Source organism: Osmerus eperlanus, chromosome 5 (genome assembly GCF_963692335.1).
Source record: "Osmerus eperlanus chromosome 5, fOsmEpe2.1, whole genome shotgun sequence".
Taxonomy (NCBI): Eukaryota; Metazoa; Chordata; class Actinopteri; order Osmeriformes; family Osmeridae; genus Osmerus; species Osmerus eperlanus.
This window is the reverse complement of record NC_085022.1, coordinates 364,824-385,592: the sequence shown is the minus strand read 5'-3', so window position 1 is coordinate 385,592 and position 20,769 is coordinate 364,824. Positions and strand designations below refer to the sequence as shown.

Sequence of the window (20,769 nt, the reverse complement as noted above, 5' to 3'; positions counted from 1 at the left end):
GTTCTGTGTGCTTGTTATAATTATACTAGATAACTTTTCCAGAGGTATCTCTGCTATGAGTTAGTGCAAACCGCTAACTTGATATTAGGCTACTCGGTGTAGAATGATGGTACTTTGGTGAAATGGTAGCTAATGTGTTAGAAGTAGCCTAGTTGGAGAGCTCACTGTCTGCTGTCTCTGGTGTCCATTTTTACTCCTGTGTTACAGCTCCGGGGAACATTTCATTTATATGCATCTGTATGTTTCTCTCATTGAACAAATACATTCTAATTCTATACCGTTTTGTTCGGCTTGACGTAGCGTCTATTATCTGGGTCGTAGGTAGGCAGCGATGGGCGGAGTTCAGCTCCTTCAGGCGACACGCCCCCCCAGTCTCAAGCAGAGAAGAGTGCTGATTTTTTCACAATTTCAAAGCCTAATTTTAAATACTTGCCGGTGTTTTTTTTCAGTCGAATTTGGATGGGTAGTTAATAACACATTATTCTGAGGTGTGGTGAACTTAAAACTCGTTTTCAATTCCACTTTACAGGATCTTTAAGTTAGAAATTATTCCTGTCCACCACAGGATCTTAGATCCTATGCTCCCTGCCTTGTTAGTGCATGTACATGTGTATGTACTTGTGTATGTACATGTGTATGTACATGTGTATGTACATGTGTATGTACATGTGTACGTACACGTGTACATGTGTATGTACATGTGTATGTACATGTGTATGTACATGTGTATATACATGTGTATATACATGTGTATGTACATGTGTATGTACTTGTGTATGTACATGTGTATGTACATGTGTATGTACTTGTGTATGTACATGTGTATATACATGTGTATATACATGTGTATGTACATGTGTATGTACATGTGTATGTACATGTGTATGTACATGTGTTACGCTAGCCAAGCTCCTGGGCAGGGAGCTCCCCCTTAGACAAAACTGCTAAACACAAACCTATTTCCATTGCAATAAATGGTCAAATCAATACATGAGCACAATACATCTTAAATTAGATTATGACTTCACTCTTGAATGATTTATCGCTAAAACAAGCAACAGTCAATTAGTCAGACTTAAGATGTTCTAGAACCACAGAACTGCTTACCTCTGGTGGACTGGTTGTAGTATGTCTGTTTGATGGCTTCCTCGCTCACGTCCGTCCAGAAGATGAGTCCCTCTGAGTACAGGAAGTCCACAGCTGCTGCGTCCTCCAGGCTGCTGACCACCACGGAGGACTCTGCCCTCGGCCCCCCGGCGTCCACCAGCCTGACGTCCTGCCGGTTAGCAAACAGCAGCAGAGGAGACCCTGGGGGAGAAGTCATAGTTTTCAGCACCGCTGCTGCCTGGACGACCACCCAAATACTGCTGCCTGGACTACCACCCAAATACTGCTGCCTGGACTACCACCCAAATACTGCTGCCTGGACTACCACCCAAATACTGCTGCCTGGACTACCACCCAAATACTGCTGCCTGGACTACCACCCAAATACTGCTGCCTGGACTACCACCCAAATACTGCTGCCTGGACTACCACCCAAATACTGCTGCCTGGACTACCACCCAAATACTGCTGCCTGGACTACCACCCAAATACTGCTGCCTGGACTACCACCCAAATACTGCTGCCTGGACTACCACCCAAATACTGCTGCCTGGACTACCACCCAAATACTGCTGCCTGGACTACCACCCAAATACTGCTGCCTGGACTACCACCCAAATACTGCTGCCTGGACTACCACCCAAATACTGCTGCCTGGACTACCACCCAAATACTGCTGCCTGGACTACCACCCAAATACTGCTGCCTGGACTACCACCCAAATACTGCTGCCTGGACTACCACCCAAATACTGCTGCCTGGACTACCACCCAAATACTGCTGCCTGGACTACCACCCAAATACTGCTGCCTGGACTACCACCCAAATACTGCTGCCTGGACTACCACCCAAATACTGCTGCCTGGACTACCACCCAAATACTGCTGCCTGGACTACCACCCAAATACTGCTGCCTGGACTACCACCCAAATACTGCTGCCTGGACTACCACCCAAATACTGCTGCCTGGACTACCACCCAAATACTGCTGCCTGGACTACCACCCAAATACTGCTGCCTGGACTACCACCCAAATACTGCTGCCTGGACTACCACCCAAATACTGCTGCCTGGACTACCACCCAAATACTGCTGCCTGGACTACCACCCAAATACTGCTGCCTGGACTACCACCCAAATACTGCTGCCTGGACTACCACCCAAATACTGCTGCCTGGACTACCACCCAAATACTGCTGCCTGGACTACCACCCAAATACTGCTGCCTGGACTACCACCCAAATACTGCTGCCTGGACTACCACCCAAATACTGCTGCCTGGACTACCACCCAAATACTGCTGCCTGGACTACCACCCAAATACTGCTGCCTGGACTACCACCCAAATACTGCTGCCTGGACTACCACCCAAATACTGCTGCCTGGACTACCACCCAAATACTGCTGCCTGGACTACCACCCAAATACTGCTGCCTGGACTACCACCCAAATACTGCTGCCTGGACTACCACCCAAATACTGCTGCCTGGACTACCACCCAAATACTGCTGCCTGGACTACCACCCAAATACTGCTGCCTGGACTACCACCCAAATACTGCTGCCTGGACTACCACCCAAATACTGCTGCCTGGACTACCACCCAAATACTGCTGCCTGGACTACCACCCAAATACTGCTGCCTGGACTACCACCCAAATACTGCTGCCTGGACTACCACCCAAATACTGCTGCCTGGACTACCACCCAAATACTGCTGCCTGGACTACCACCCAAATACTGCTGCCTGGACTACCACCCAAATACTGCTGCCTGGACTACCACCCAAATACTGCTGCCTGGACTACCACCCAAATACTGCTGCCTGGACTACCACCCAAATACTGCTGCCTGGACTACCACCCAAATACTGCTGCCTGGACTACCACCCAAATACTGCTGCCTGGACTACCACCCAAATACTGCTGCCTGGACTACCACCCAAATACTGCTGCCTGGACTACCACCCAAATACTGCTGCCTGGACTACCACCCAAATACTGCTGCCTGGACTACCACCCAAATACTGCTGCCTGGACTACCACCCAAATACTGCTGCCTGGACTACCACCCAAATACTGCTGCCTGGACTACCACCCAAATACTGCTGCCTGGACTACCACCCAAATACTGCTGCCTGGACTACCACCCAAATACTGCTGCCTGGACTACCACCCAAATACTGCTGCCTGGACTACCACCCAAATACTGCTGCCTGGACTACCACCCAAATACTGCTGCCTGGACTACCACCCAAATACTGCTGCCTGGACTACCACCCAAATACTGCTGCCTGGACTACCACCCAAATACTGCTGCCTGGACTACCACCCAAATACTGCTGCCTGGACTACCACCCAAATACTGCTGCCTGGACTACCACCCAAATACTGCTGCCTGGACTACCACCCAAATACTGCTGCCTGGACTACCACCCAAATACTGCTGCCTGGACTACCACCCAAATACTGCTGCCTGGACTACCACCCAAATACTGCTGCCTGGACTACCACCCAAATACTGCTGCCTGGACTACCACCCAAATACTGCTGCCTGGACTACCACCCAAATACTGCTGCCTGGACTACCACCCAAATACTGCTGCCTGGACTACCACCCAAATACTGCTGCCTGGACTACCACCCAAATACTGCTGCCTGGACTACCACCCAAATACTGCTGCCTGGACTACCACCCAAATACTGCTGCCTGGACTACCACCCAAATACTGCTGCCTGGACTACCACCCAAATACTGCTGCCTGGACGACCACCCAAATACTGCTGCCTGACGACCACCCAAATACTGCTGCCTGGACGACCACCCAAATACTGCTGCCTGGACGACCACCCAAATACTGCTGCCTGGACTACCACCCAAATACTGCTGCCTGGACTACCACCCAAATACTGCTGCCTGGACTACCACCCAAATACTGCTGCCTGGACTACCACCCAAATACTGCTGCCTGGACTACCACCCAAATACTGCTGCCTGGACTACCACCCAAATACTGCTGCCTGGACTACCACCCAAATACTGCTGCCTGGACTACCACCCAAATACTGCTGCCTGGACTACCACCCAAATACTGCTGCCTGGACTACCACCCAAATACTGCTGCCTGGACTACCACCCAAATACTGCTGCCTGGACTACCACCCAAATACTGCTGCCTGGACTACCACCCAAATACTGCTGCCTGGACTACCACCCAAATACTGCTGCCTGGACTACCACCCAAATACTGCTGCCTGGACTACCACCCAAATACTGCTGCCTGGACTACCACCCAAATACTGCTGCCTGGACTACCACCCAAATACTGCTGCCTGGACTACCACCCAAATACTGCTGCCTGGACTACCACCCAAATACTGCTGCCTGGACTACCACCCAAATACTGCTGCCTGGACTACCACCCAAATACTGCTGCCTGGACTACCACCCAAATACTGCTGCCTGGACTACCACCCAAATACTGCTGCCTGGACTACCACCCAAATACTGCTGCCTGGACTACCACCCAAATACTGCTGCCTGGACTACCACCCAAATACTGCTGCCTGGACTACCACCCAAATACTGCTGCCTGGACTACCACCCAAATACTGCTGCCTGGACTACCACCCAAATACTGCTGCCTGGACTACCACCCAAATACTGCTGCCTGGACTACCACCCAAATACTGCTGCCTGGACTACCACCCAAATACTGCTGCCTGGACTACCACCCAAATACTGCTGCTGGACTACCACCCAAATACTGCTGCCTGGACTACCACCCAAATACTGCTGCCTGGACTACCACCCAAATACTGCTGCCTGGACTACCACCCAAATACTGCTGCCTGGACTACCACCCAAATACTGCTGCCTGGACTACCACCCAAATACTGCTGCCTGGACTACCACCCAAATACTGCTGCCTGGACTACCACCCAAATACTGCTGCCTGGACTACCACCCAAATACTGCTGCCTGGACTACCACCCAAATACTGCTGCCTGGACTACCACCCAAATACTGCTGCCTGGACTACCACCCAAATACTGCTGCCTGGACTACCACCCAAATACTGCTGCCTGGACTACCACCCAAATACTGCTGCCTGGACTACCACCCAAATACTGCTGCCTGGACTACCACCCAAATACTGCTGCCTGGACTACCACCAAATACTGCTGCCTGGACTACCACCCAAATACTGCTGCCTGGACTACCACCCAAATACTGCTGCCTGGACTACCACCCAAATACTGCTGCCTGGACTACCACCCAAATACTGCTGCCTGGACTACCACCCAATACTGCTGCCTGACTACCACCCAAATACTGCTGCCTGGACTACCACCCAAATACTGCTGCCTGGACTACCACCCAAATACTGCTGCCTGGACTACCACCCAAATACTGCTGCCTGGACTACCACCCAAATACTGCTGCCTGGACTACCACCCAAATACTGCTGCCTGGACTACCACCCAAATACTGCTGCCTGGACTACCACCCAAATACTGCTGCCTGGACTACCACCCAAATACTGCTGCCTGGACTACCACCCAAATACTGCTGCCTGGACTACCACCCAAATACTGCTGCCTGGACTACCACCCAAATACTGCTGCCTGGACTACCACCCAAATACTGCTGCCTGGACTACCACCCAAATACTGCTGCCTGGACTACCACCCAAATACTGCTGCCTGGACTACCACCCAAATACTGCTGCCTGGACTACCACCCAAATACTGCTGCCTGGACTACCACCCAAATACTGCTGCCTGGACTACCACCCAAATACTGCTGCCTGGACTACCACCCAAATACTGCTGCCTGGACTACCACCCAAATACTGCTGCCTGGACTACCACCCAAATACTGCTGCCTGGGACTACCACCCAAATACTGCTGCCTGGACTACCACCCAAATACTGCTGCCTGGACTACCACCCAAATACTGCTGCCTGGACTACCACCCAAATACTGCTGCCTGGACTACCACCCAAATACTGCTGCCTGGACTACCACCCAAATACTGCTGCCTGGACTACCACCCAAATACTGCTGCCTGGACTACCACCCAAATACTGCTGCCTGGACTACCACCCAAATACTGCTGCCTGGACTACCACCCAAATACTGCTGCCTGGACTACCACCCAAATACTGCTGCCTGGACTACCACCCAAATACTGCTGCCTGGACTACCACCCAAATACTGCTGCCTGGACTACCACCCAAATACTGCTGCCTGGACTACCACCCAAATACTGCTGCCTGGACTACCACCCAAATACTGCTGCCTGGACTACCACCCAAATACTGCTGCCTGGACTACCACCCAAATACTGCTGCCTGGACTACCACCCAAATACTGCTGCCTGGACTACCACCCAAATACTGCTGCCTGGACTACCACCCAAATACTGCTGCCTGGACTACCACCCAAATACTGCTGCCTGGACTACCACCCAAATACTGCTGCCTGGACTACCACCCAAATACTGCTGCCTGGACTACCACCCAAATACTGCTGCCTGGACTACCACCCAAATACTGCTGCCTGGACGACCACCCAAATACTGCTGCCTGGACGACCACCCCAAATACTGCTGCCTGGACGACCACCCAAATACTGCTGCCTGGACGACCACCCAAATACTGCTGCCTGGACTACCACCCAAATACTGCTGCCTGGACTACCACCCAAATACTGCTGCCTGGACTACCACCCAAATACTGCTGCCTGGACTACCACCCAAATACTGCTGCCTGGACTACCACCCAAATACTGCTGCCTGGACTACCACCCAAATACTGCTGCCTGGACTACCACCCAAATACTGCTGCCTGGACTACCACCCAAATACTGCTGCCTGGACTACCACCCAAATACTGCTGCCTGGACTACCACCCAAATACTGCTGCCTGGACTACCACCCAAATACTGCTGCCTGGACTACCACCCAAGCCTGGACTACCACCCAAATACTGCTGCCTGGACTACCACCCAAATACTGCTGCCTGGACTACCACCCAAATACTGCTGCCTGGACTACCACCCAAATACTGCTGCCTGGACTACCACCCAAATACTGCTGCCTGGACTACCACCCAAATACTGCTGCCTGGACTACCACCCAAATACTGCTGCCTGGACTACCACCCAAATACTGCTGCCTGGACTACCACCCAAATACTGCTGCCTGGACTACCACCCAAATACTGCTGCCTGGACTACCACCCAAATACTGCTGCCTGGACTACCACCCAAATACTGCTGCCTGGACTACCACCCAAATACTGCTGCCTGGACTACCACCCAAATACTGCTGCCTGGACTACCACCCAAATACTGCTGCCTGGACTACCACCCAAATACTGCTGCCTGGACTACCACCCAAATACTGCTGCCTGGACTACCACCCAAATACTGCTGCCTGGACTACCACCCAAATACTGCTGCCTGGACTACCACCCAAATACTGCTGCCTGGACTACCACCCAAATACTGCTGCCTGGACTACCACCCAAATACTGCTGCCTGGACTACCACCCAAATACTGCTGCCTGGACTACCACCCAAATACTGCTGCCTGGACTACCACCCAAATACTGCTGCCTGGACTACCACCCAAATACTGCTGCCTGGACTACCACCCAAATACTGCTGCCTGGACTACCACCCAAATACTGCTGCCTGGACTACCACCCAAATACTGCTGCCTGGACTACCACCCAAATACTGCTGCCTGGACTACCACCCAAATACTGCTGCCTGGACTACCACCCAAATACTGCTGCCTGGACTACCACCCAAATACTGCTGCCTGGACTACCACCCAAATACTGCTGCCTGGACTACCACCCAAATACTGCTGCCTGGACTACCACCCAAATACTGCTGCCTGGACTACCACCCAAATACTGCTGCCTGGACTACCACCCAAATACTGCTGCCTGGACTACCACCCAAATACTGCTGCCTGGACTACCACCCAAATACTGCTGCCTGGACTACCACCCAAATACTGCTGCCTGGACTACCACCCAAATACTGCTGCCTGGACTACCACCCAAATACTGCTGCCTGGACTACCACCCAAATACTGCTGCCTGGACTACCACCCAAATACTGCTGCCTGGACTACCACCCAAATACTGCTGCCTGGACTACCACCCAAATACTGCTGCCTGGACTACCACCCAAATACTGCTGCCTGGACTACCACCCAAATACTGCTGCCTGGACTACCACCCAAATACTGCTGCCTGGACTACCACCCAAATACTGCTGCCTGGACTACCACCCAAATACTGCTGCCTGGACTACCACCCAAATACTGCTGCCTGGACTACCACCCAAATACTGCTGCCTGGACTACCACCCAAATACTGCTGCCTGGACTACCACCCAAATACTGCTGCCTGGACTACCACCCAAATACTGCTGCCTGGACTACCACCCAAATACTGCTGCCTGGACTACCACCCAAATACTGCTGCCTGGACTACCACCCAAATACTGCTGCCTGGACTACCACCCAAATACTGCTGCCTGGACTACCACCCAAATACTGCTGCCTGGACTACCACCCAAATACTGCTGCCTGGACTACCACCCAAATACTGCTGCCTGGACTACCACCCAAATACTGCTGCCTGGACTACCACCCAAATACTGCTGCCTGGACTACCACCCAAATACTGCTGCCTGGACTACCACCCAAATACTGCTGCCTGGACTACCACCCAAATACTGCTGCCTGGACTACCACCCAAATACTGCTGCCTGGACTACCACCCAAATACTGCTGCCTGGACTACCACCCAAATACTGCTGCCTGGACTACCACCCAAATACTGCTGCCTGGACTACCACCCAAATACTGCTGCCTGGACTACCACCCAAATACTGCTGCCTGGACTACCACCCAAATACTGCTGCCTGGACTACCACCCAAATACTGCTGCCTGGACTACCACCCAAATACTGCTGCCTGGACTACCACCCAAATACTGCTGCCTGGACTACCACCCAAATACTGCTGCCTGGACTACCACCCAAATACTGCTGCCTGGACTACCACCCAAATACTGCTGCCTGGACTACCACCCAAATACTGCTGCCTGGACTACCACCCAAATACTGCTGCCTGGACTACCACCCAAATACTGCTGCCTGGACTACCACCCAAATACTGCTGCCTGGACTACCACCCAAATACTGCTGCCTGGACTACCACCCAAATACTGCTGCCTGGACTACCACCCAAATACTGCTGCCTGGACTACCACCCAAATACTGCTGCCTGGACTACCACCCAAATACTGCTGCCTGGACTACCACCCAAATACTGCTGCCTGGACTACCACCCAAATACTGCTGCCTGGACTACCACCCAAATACTGCTGCCTGGACTACCACCCAAATACTGCTGCCTGGACTACCACCCAAATACTGCTGCCTGGACTACCACCCAAATACTGCTGCCTGGACTACCACCCAAATACTGCTGCCTGGACTACCACCCAAATACTGCTGCCTGGACTACCACCCAAATACTGCTGCCTGGACTACCACCCAAATACTGCTGCCTGGACTACCACCCAAATACTGCTGCCTGGACTACCACCCAAATACTGCTGCCTGGACTACCACCCAAATACTGCTGCCTGGACTACCACCCAAATACTGCTGCCTGGACTACCACCCAAATACTGCTGCCTGGACTACCACCCAAATACTGCTGCCTGGACTACCACCCAAATACTGCTGCCTGGACTACCACCCAAATACTGCTGCCTGGACTACCACCCAAATACTGCTGCCTGGACTACCACCCAAATACTGCTGCCTGGACTACCACCCAAATACTGCTGCCTGGACTACCACCCAAATACTGCTGCCTGGACTACCACCCAAATACTGCTGCCTGGACTACCACCCAAATACTGCTGCCTGGACTACCACCCAAATACTGCTGCCTGGACTACCACCCAAATACTGCTGCCTGGACTACCACCCAAATACTGCTGCCTGGACTACCACCCAAATACTGCTGCCTGGACTACCACCCAAATACTGCTGCCTGGACTACCACCCAAATACTGCTGCCTGGACTACCACCCAAATACTGCTGCCTGGACTACCACCCAAATACTGCTGCCTGGACTACCACCCAAATACTGCTGCCTGGACTACCACCCAAATACTGCTGCCTGGACTACCACCCAAATACTGCTGCCTGGACTACCACCCAAATACTGCTGCCTGGACTACCACCCAAATACTGCTGCCTGGACTACCACCCAAATACTGCTGCCTGGACTACCACCCAAATACTGCTGCCTGGACTACCACCCAAATACTGCTGCCTGGACTACCACCCAAATACTGCTGCCTGGACTACCACCCAAATACTGCTGCCTGGACTACCACCCAAATACTGCTGCCTGGACTACCACCCAAATACTGCTGCCTGGACTACCACCCAAATACTGCTGCCTGGACTACCACCCAAATACTGCTGCCTGGACTACCACCCAAATACTGCTGCCTGGACTACCACCCAAATACTGCTGCCTGGACTACCACCCAAATACTGCTGCCTGGACTACCACCCAAATACTGCTGCCTGGACTACCACCCAAATACTGCTGCCTGGACTACCACCCAAATACTGCTGCCTGGACTACCACCCAAATACTGCTGCCTGGACTACCACCCAAATACTGCTGCCTGGACTACCACCCAAATACTGCTGCCTGGACTACCACCCAAATACTGCTGCCTGGACTACCACCCAAATACTGCTGCCTGGACTACCACCCAAATACTGCTGCCTGGACTACCACCCAAATACTGCTGCCTGGACTACCACCCAAATACTGCTGCCTGGACTACCACCCAAATACTGCTGCCTGGACTACCACCCAAATACTGCTGCCTGGACTACCACCCAAATACTGCTGCCTGGACTACCACCCAAATACTGCTGCCTGGACTACCACCCAAATACTGCTGCCTGGACTACCACCCAAATACTGCTGCCTGGACTACCACCCAAATACTGCTGCCTGGACTACCACCCAAATACTGCTGCCTGGACTACCACCCAAATACTGCTGCCTGGACTACCACCCAAATACTGCTGCCTGGACTACCACCCAAATACTGCTGCCTGGACTACCACCCAAATACTGCTGCCTGGACTACCACCCAAATACTGCTGCCTGGACTACCACCCAAATACTGCTGCCTGGACTACCACCCAAATACTGCTGCCTGGACTACCACCCAAATACTGCTGCCTGGACTACCACCCAAATACTGCTGCCTGGACTACCACCCAAATACTGCTGCCTGGACTACCACCCAAATACTGCTGCCTGGACTACCACCCAAATACTGCTGCCTGGACTACCACCCAAATACTGCTGCCTGGACTACCACCCAAATACTGCTGCCTGGACTACCACCCAAATACTGCTGCCTGGACTACCACCCAAATACTGCTGCCTGGACTACCACCCAAATACTGCTGCCTGGACTACCACCCAAATACTGCTGCCTGGACTACCACCCAAATACTGCTGCCTGGACTACCACCCAAATACTGCTGCCTGGACTACCACCCAAATACTGCTGCCTGGACTACCACCCAAATACTGCTGCCTGGACTACCACCCAAATACTGCTGCCTGGACTACCACCCAAATACTGCTGCCTGGACTACCACCCAAATACTGCTGCCTGGACTACCACCCAAATACTGCTGCCTGGACTACCACCCAAATACTGCTGCCTGGACTACCACCCAAATACTGCTGCCTGGACTACCACCCAAATACTGCTGCCTGGACTACCACCCAAATACTGCTGCCTGGACTACCACCCAAATACTGCTGCCTGGACTACCACCCAAATACTGCTGCCTGGACTACCACCCAAATACTGCTGCCTGGACTACCACCCAAATACTGCTGCCTGGACTACCACCCAAATACTGCTGCCTGGACTACCACCCAAATACTGCTGCCTGGACTACCACCCAAATACTGCTGCCTGGACTACCACCCAAATACTGCTGCCTGGACTACCACCCAAATACTGCTGCCTGGACTACCACCCAAATACTGCTGCCTGGACTACCACCCAAATACTGCTGCCTGGACGACCACCCAAATACTGCTGCCTGGACGACCACCCAAATACTGCTGCCTGGACGACCACCCAAATACTGCTGCCTGGACGACCACCCAAATACTGCTGCCTGGACGACCACCCAAATACTGCTGCCTGGACTACCACCCAAATACTGCTGCCTGGACTACCACCCAAATACTGCTGCCTGGACTACCACCCAAATACTGCTGCCTGGACTACCACCCAAATACTGCTGCCTGGACTACCACCCAAATACTGCTGCCTGGACTACCACCCAAATACTGCTGCCTGGACTACCACCCAAATACTGCTGCCTGGACTACCACCCAAATACTGCTGCCTGGACTACCACCCAAATACTGCTGCCTGGACTACCACCCAAATACTGCTGCCTGGACTACCACCCAAATACTGCTGCCTGGACTACCACCCAAATACTGCTGCCTGGACTACCACCCAAATACTGCTGCCTGGACTACCACCCAAATACTGCTGCCTGGACTACCACCCAAATACTGCTGCCTGGACTACCACCCAAATACTGCTGCCTGGACTACCACCCAAATACTGCTGCCTGGACTACCACCCAAATACTGCTGCCTGGACTACCACCCAAATACTGCTGCCTGGACTACCACCCAAATACTGCTGCCTGGACTACCACCCAAATACTGCTGCCTGGACTACCACCCAAATACTGCTGCCTGGACTACCACCCAAATACTGCTGCCTGGACTACCACCCAAATACTGCTGCCTGGACTACCACCCAAATACTGCTGCCTGGACTACCACCCAAATACTGCTGCCTGGACTACCACCCAAATACTGCTGCCTGGACTACCACCCAAATACTGCTGCCTGGACTACCACCCAAATACTGCTGCCTGGACTACCACCCAAATACTGCTGCCTGGACTACCACCCAAATACTGCTGCCTGGACTACCACCCAAATACTGCTGCCTGGACTACCACCCAAATACTGCTGCCTGGACTACCACCCAAATACTGCTGCCTGGACTACCACCCAAATACTGCTGCCTGGACTACCACCCAAATACTGCTGCCTGGACTACCACCCAAATACTGCTGCCTGGACTACCACCCAAATACTGCTGCCTGGACTACCACCCAAATACTGCTGCCTGGACTACCACCCAAATACTGCTGCCTGGACTACCACCCAAATACTGCTGCCTGGACTACCACCCAAATACTGCTGCCTGGACTACCACCCAAATACTGCTGCCTGGACTACCACCCAAATACTGCTGCCTGGACTACCACCCAAATACTGCTGCCTGGACTACCACCCAAATACTGCTGCCTGGACTACCACCCAAATACTGCTGCCTGGACTACCACCCAAATACTGCTGCCTGGACTACCACCCAAATACTGCTGCCTGGACTACCACCCAAATACTGCTGCCTGGACTACCACCCAAATACTGCTGCCTGGACTACCACCCAAATACTGCTGCCTGGACTACCACCCAAATACTGCTGCCTGGACTACCACCCAAATACTGCTGCCTGGACTACCACCCAAATACTGCTGCCTGGACTACCACCCAAATACTGCTGCCTGGACTACCACCCAAATACTGCTGCCTGGACTACCACCCAAATACTGCTGCCTGGACTACCACCCAAATACTGCTGCCTGGACTACCACCCAAATACTGCTGCCTGGACTACCACCCAAATACTGCTGCCTGGACTACCACCCAAATACTGCTGCCTGGACTACCACCCAAATACTGCTGCCTGGACTACCACCCAAATACTGCTGCCTGGACTACCACCCAAATACTGCTGCCTGGACTACCACCCAAATACTGCTGCCTGGACTACCACCCAAATACTGCTGCCTGGACTACCACCCAAATACTGCTGCCTGGACTACCACCCAAATACTGCTGCCTGGACTACCACCCAAATACTGCTGCCTGGACTACCACCCAAATACTGCTGCCTGGACGACCACCCAAATACTGCTGCCTGGACGACCACCCAAATACTGCTGCCTGGACGACCACCCAAATACTGCTGCCTGGACGACCACCCAAATACTGCTGCCTGGACGACCACCCAAATACTGCTGCCTGGACGACCACCCAAATACTGCTGCCTGGACGACCACCCAAATACTGCTGCCTGGACTACCACCCAAATACTGCTGCCTGGACTACCACCCAAATACTGCTGCCTGGACTACCACCCAAATACTGCTGCCTGGACTACCACCCAAATACTGCTGCCTGGACTACCACCCAAATACTGCTGCCTGGACTACCACCCAAATACTGCTGCCTGGACTACCACCCAAATACTGCTGCCTGGACTACCACCCAAATACTGCTGCCTGGACTACCACCCAAATACTGCTGCCTGGACTACCACCCAAATACTGCTGCCTGGACTACCACCCAAATACTGCTGCCTGGACTACCACCCAAATACTGCTGCCTGGACTACCACCCAAATACTGCTGCCTGGACTACCACCCAAATACTGCTGCCTGGACTACCACCCAAATACTGCTGCCTGGACTACCACCCAAATACTGCTGCCTGGACTACCACCCAAATACTGTTGGAACTGGGAAATTCTGGTCCTTGTATTCCTGCTGTAATTTTTCTATGGGTCAGATGGCTGAGCACTTGGCTGAGCAGTTAGGGAATCGGGCTATTAATCAGAAGGTTGCTGGTTCGATTCCTGGGCCGTGTGAAATGACGTTGTGTCATTGGGCAAGGCACTTCACCCTACTTGCTTCAGGGGGAATGTCCCTGTACTCACTGTAAGTCGCGCTGGATAAGAGCGTCTGCTAAATGACTAAATGTATGCATGTATATAAATTATGTTGCTTTGGATTGAAGCATCTGAATAAATTAATTAAAATGTTATAGGCACACGGCTGTGCCATGTGATGAAGCAGAGGGCCAGTGTGTCTTGCTCTCCATGTGCATGTTGCATAACTGTCCACTGCACTAGCTGGACTTCAAAGACACATCTGCTGTCTCCCAATCAGAGACCTCATCCAATCAGAGACCTCATCCAATCAGAGACCTCATCCAATCAGAGACCTCATCCAATCATCAGAGCCATCATCCAATCAGAGCCATCATCCAACCAGAGCCCAGCTCTCACTGCTCCTCAGGACAACTTCCTGTCTGCTTCAGGACAGGTGTGTAAGAGCCATATGAACCGCATGTTCAGGCCTGTGTGCTGAACCTGGCTCTCGGCAGCCGCTAGGATGAAGCCTGCGAGGCACGTGAAATGAGATGTGCCGCTATCTAAATCACACAGACTCACTCCTCCGCCCCCCACAGTGTGTCCAACATGCTGACAGCCAGCAGGGGATCATAGTCCCTGTACAAACAAGGGAATATAACTGTGTCATAGGGATCGATATGTTGGAGTGCTGCGTAACCCTTTCATATGCAACACAGATGACAATTCATAACATCCTTGTCAGAATATGCACAGAAGACTCATGGAATATAAAGAACAGACTGTGTCCAGGCTGCTTCCAGACTGTGTCCAGACTGTGTCCAGACTGCATCCAGGCTGTGTCCAGACTGCATCCAGGCTACTTCCAGACTGTGTCCAGGCTGCTTCCAGACTGTGTCCAGACTGTGCCAGACTGCATCCAGACTGTGTCCAAGTTGCTTACAGACTGTGTCCAAGTTGTGTCCAGGCTGTGTCCAGGCTGCTTCCAGACTGTGTCCACACTGTGTCCAGGCTGCTTCCAGACTGTGTCCACACTGTGTCCAGGCTGGGTCCAGGCTGCTTCCACACTGTGTCCAGGCTGTGTCCAGACTGCATCCAGGCTACTTCCAGACTGTGTCCAGGCTGCTTCCAGACTGTGTCCAGACTGTGCCAGACTGCATCCAGACTGTGTCCAAGTTGCTTACAGACTGTGTCCAAGTTGTGTCCAGGCTGTGTCCAGGCTGCTTCCAGACTGTGTCCACACTGTGTCCAGGCTGGGTCCAGGCTGCTTCCAGACTGTGTCCAGGCTGCTTCCAGACTGTGTCCAGACTGCATCCAGGCTGATTCCAGACTGTGTCCAGAATGTGTCCAGGCTGTGTCCAGGCTGTGTCCAGGCTGCTTCCAGACTGTGTCCAGGCTGCTTCCAGACTGTGTCCACACTGTGTCCAGGCTGGGTCCAGGATGCATCCAGGCTGCTTCCAGACTGTGTCCAGGCTGCTTCCAGATTGTGTCCCAGTCTAGCTGTGTCCATGGCTTCAGGACAGGTGTGTAAGACGAGAGATGTGACCTACACAGCAGATTAGCACAATGGGGAACTGTATAACCGCCTTCAGCCACAGAAAACTATAGGAATGCTGCCATGAGGCCACACGAGGGCAGGCCCTGAGAAACCAGTCCAGCATATTATGCTGATGGAAAACAAATACTACCTAAAAACAGTGTTTGCAGGTAAGAGTAAAAGTAAGAGACATAATCACAATTAAATTATGTTTGCAATACAACAATACAGTTTTCATCCAAAAAAGGTACACACAAGCTTTGTTGTGAAGCAGAGAGAGATCCAGTAAACTGACAGAGAGATAGAGAGCAGGAGAGATAGAAAAAGACAGAGAGAGAGAGTGTCACTAGAGTCAGCACCACCAGGGAAGATTCTTGACACCTCACCCCCCAGTGGATACATCACATCAGGGATTAAACTGCCCAAATCTCTGCACAGCTGCATCTTTTATGAGCCCTGGCTGGACATGCTGCAGACCTTGTATCTACCATCACGGGTCTACAGGGGAGGACTGTGTCCTGTGTGATGGTCTGACGTCAGCTTGGTGACAGGCTCATGTCCTGTATGACATCACAATCTTCAGCAAATCTGAAGGGGGGCAGTGTCTGTCTCCCCCTCCGACCTCTAATGCCAGCTCTCTTCCAAACAGCTCTGACTGGTGCTGACTACAGGTGATAGCTTGTTTGAATATAACTGCATTTAAAGATAATATCTGTCACAAATGATCAGATGATGGTGTACAGGGATGATTTCTCAGGAACAATAAGTCCTGGGGATATGTCTCAGGGATGATAGTTTTCAGGAGTGTGGATCCTGATGGTGCCATCATCACATTGGTGGACCACACATTTGACTTTACTCACTAGAGTTGCACACAGCAGACACGGTGACACTACTAACCAAACTAACAAAACCATCCATCTATTACATACCTATACAGTAAAGATGGTTGTGGACTTCAGGAAGAACACAGCCCCACTCACCCCCATCACCCTGTGCGACTCCCCAGTCAACACGGTGGAGTCCTTCCGCTTCCTGGGCACCATCCTCTGCCAGGACTTCAAGTGGGAACTGAACATTAGCTCCCTCACCAAGAAAGCACAACAGAGGATGTACTTCCTACGGCAGCTGAATAAATTCAACCTGCCGAAGACAATGATGGTGCACTTCTACACAGCCATCATTGAGTCCATCCTCACCTCCTCCATCACCATCTGGTACGCTGCTGCCACTGCCAAGGACAAGAGCAGACTGCAGCGTATTATCCGGGCTGCTGAGAAGGTGATCTGCCTTCCCTCGAGGACCTGCCCACCTTGAGCACCCTGAGGCAAAAGGAAGATTGTGGCCAACTCCTCCCTCCCTGGACACAGTCTGTTTCAGTCACTCCTCTCCAGCAGAAGGCTGCGGTCCATCAGGACCAAAACCTCATGCCACAAAAACAGTGGGACAGACAGAGACAGAGGGAGAGATAGAGAGAGAGGGAGAGAGAGAGAGAGAGAGCGAGAGAGACAGACAGACGGAGAGAGAGAGAGAGAGAGAGAGAGAGAGAGAGAGAGAGAGAGAGAGAGAGAGAGAGAGAGCGAGAGAGAGAGAGAGAGAGCGAGAGAGACAGACAGACAGACAGACAGAGGGAGGGAGGGAGAGGGAGCGAGACAGACAGACGGAGAGAGAGAGAGAGAGAGAGAGAGAGAGAGAGAGAGAGAGAGAGAGAGAGAGAGAGAGAGAGAGAGAGAGAGAGAGAGAGAGAGAGAGAGAGAGAGAGAGAGAGAGAGAGAGAGAGGGACAGACCCTGGGGGAATCAGGGTAGTCTACACCAGACTTCCGTCAAAAAATAATTCTTCCATCCTTGGCTGCATTAGAATGAAACAAATAACCTGCTCATATTTCCAGAAAGAGAAAAGAACAGGAAAAGATTCAATGTGTTCTTTACATTCCCTCAGCCATGGAGTCAGACTTCCACACCTTCGCTCGACCCTCACGGCTGTACATGTGAAGCATTGTTTAAGAAACATCAGCAGGACTGAAGCCCAATAACTGTACCCTTCTCAAGTGCCCTTGGTACAGCCTGTACCAAGTAAAGCAACTTACAGGAAAGCATCAGTGAAAAGGATCAATATTTGTTGGACACACTCTCCCAGCTTAGGCCTGTAGTCTAACTGTTGACTCAGTGTTTTAGTGTGAGTGTGAAGTGTGCTAAATCCTCGCACCCCCTCTCGACATGCCTGCAGAGCCATGCTCGCTCCCAGCTCCTCCCAGCTCCTCCCAGCTCCTCCCAGCTCCTCCCAGCTCCTCCCAGCTCGCTCCCAGCTCCTCCCAGCTCCTCCCAGCTCCTCTCAGCGGACAACTAAGCCTTCCGCTTCCTCCACACACACACGGTGGACAAAGGTATTTAAGCATGAACAGCATAAATTCTAAAATGGAAAACTGGTTATTTTATCACTCTGGGAATTTTACTAATAGAACTCAAAATAACTAAGACTTATTGATCATAAATGAACTAGGAAAGTATGTTTAATCATAAATGCCCAGTCAAACTTGTTAAAAGTTTTTCAATGTGAAACAAGACTGCCGGATGCATATAGTTAGGCTAGTTATTAGGCCCTCCTTACTTTCAACATAAAAAAGGAAAACACTCCAACACTGGATTTATTGGGGAACCATTAGAGTATTATCAGCAAATGAAAAGACAAAAACAGCAGAAAACTTAAACTATAGAAATGACCAGGAAATCCACCAAAACTGAAAACGTAACTTATTGCTATCTGGCATGGGACACAGTCCACACACTGACACTTTGAACAGAGGAAAGTCCATTCCTACAGTATAAACACCACAGTAGGTGCATAGTTGTTTTACTGGACTCTACTGATGCAGAGGCTACAGTGGGGCACAATAGCTACATCCATCCAAAACCTACATAGGCTACTATCAGACTGCAATATTTTGCACCATTGTATTTACTTCACTTCGGCGTCTTTTAAATAATTATTTATGTGTTGGGAAATAGAGAATGTTTACACATTGAACAAACCTTGTTTAGTGTCTTCTTTGTTTATGAGATATTTTATCTAGACTACGATCTAATATTTAAGATCAACGTTATTTTTTAAGTAGGCTAGAAAGGTCTTCGGGCACCCGACACCGGAGATCGATCGCCGTGTGTTAAGGCCTCCGAACAAACAAAATGCTTTAAAACGCAAACTTTTAAGTCGCCCCACGCCAGGTAATAAACTGTCCTGAGAAATCTTCAGTAAAATTATAGCAGGGCGTAGGCTATTCATAAATTGATATCGCACACGTCACAGTGTAGACTATCGGCTTGGATTGAAACTTGGGATATGCGTTTGTGCCACGGGTTATAGCCTAGCCTTTAATTTATAACGAAATGCTCCAAATTGACTACTTCTGCATACAATTTGAAGAACATTTTGTCCCCAATAAGCTACAATACAGGAAATATGTATGCCTTAAACCTATGGCATAGCATATTCTAGTGTTCAATTCCCGTAATGTTTTTCAGAGTCCATGTTCTAACCATGTTCGAACTTTGCCACCTTCGTGCGGATCATACGAGCAAAACTAAAGCAGCATACTTACCATCAACTACAGAGAGCAAACTACCGAACAGAAGTAATCCCGCGAGTAAATCACCCATTGCAAGTGCTCTCGACTTTAATTCCATAATTCCGACTCCATTCTTCGGTATATTTGTGCTAGAGAAAGTTATGAATCCGTGCGGGTCTCTCGGACGATACTTTTGTTAAGGCGCCTCTGCTCCACTCTGCCCTGCTAGCGGAGAGGAACGAAGGGGAATGACAGCGGAAACTGCGTGACGTCACCACACAGACGTAAAAGATCTTTCTGTGCACATCTGTGTGTTAATATTTCAGCCCAACCACTAAGGGTAAATATTTTGCGATACAGTTATATATTGTGTTCTGACCCCACAGTTCAGACCCCACTTATGTCAATAACATAAGTAATGATTGATGCATTCATGTCTTCCGACTTATGTTATGAGGCAATTACGTTGTCTTTTATAACGTAAACTGTGTTAGCCTGGGGCCTCACTATCTGAATGTGGGAAACTAGAAGGTGAACAAACCAAACTTTCCAACCTTAGCGAGAAACTATTTACCAGGACCATACTCCAAGTAGTCAAACACCCAGAACTAACCTCCTTTACCCTGTAGTGATTTGAGAAGATAAGAAAATAAA

General features: G+C 51.2%; 1 protein-coding gene across 1 annotated transcript in view; it reads right to left on the bottom strand.

Moving 5' to 3' along the window:
- Positions 1-20,346, bottom strand: part of lrp5 (low density lipoprotein receptor-related protein 5) — an 87,829-nt gene extending 67,483 nt beyond the window's left edge. Inside the window, exons 1-2 of the mRNA XM_062460863.1 lie at positions 20,149-20,346; positions 1,108-1,308 (exon numbers count right to left, since the gene is read on the bottom strand). Coding sequence (XP_062316847.1) covers positions 1,108-1,308; positions 20,149-20,233 — 286 coding nt within the window. The 5' untranslated portion in view covers positions 20,234-20,346. The remainder of the gene's footprint in view (positions 1-1,107; positions 1,309-20,148) is intronic.
- Positions 20,347-20,769: the final 423 nt, after the last annotated feature.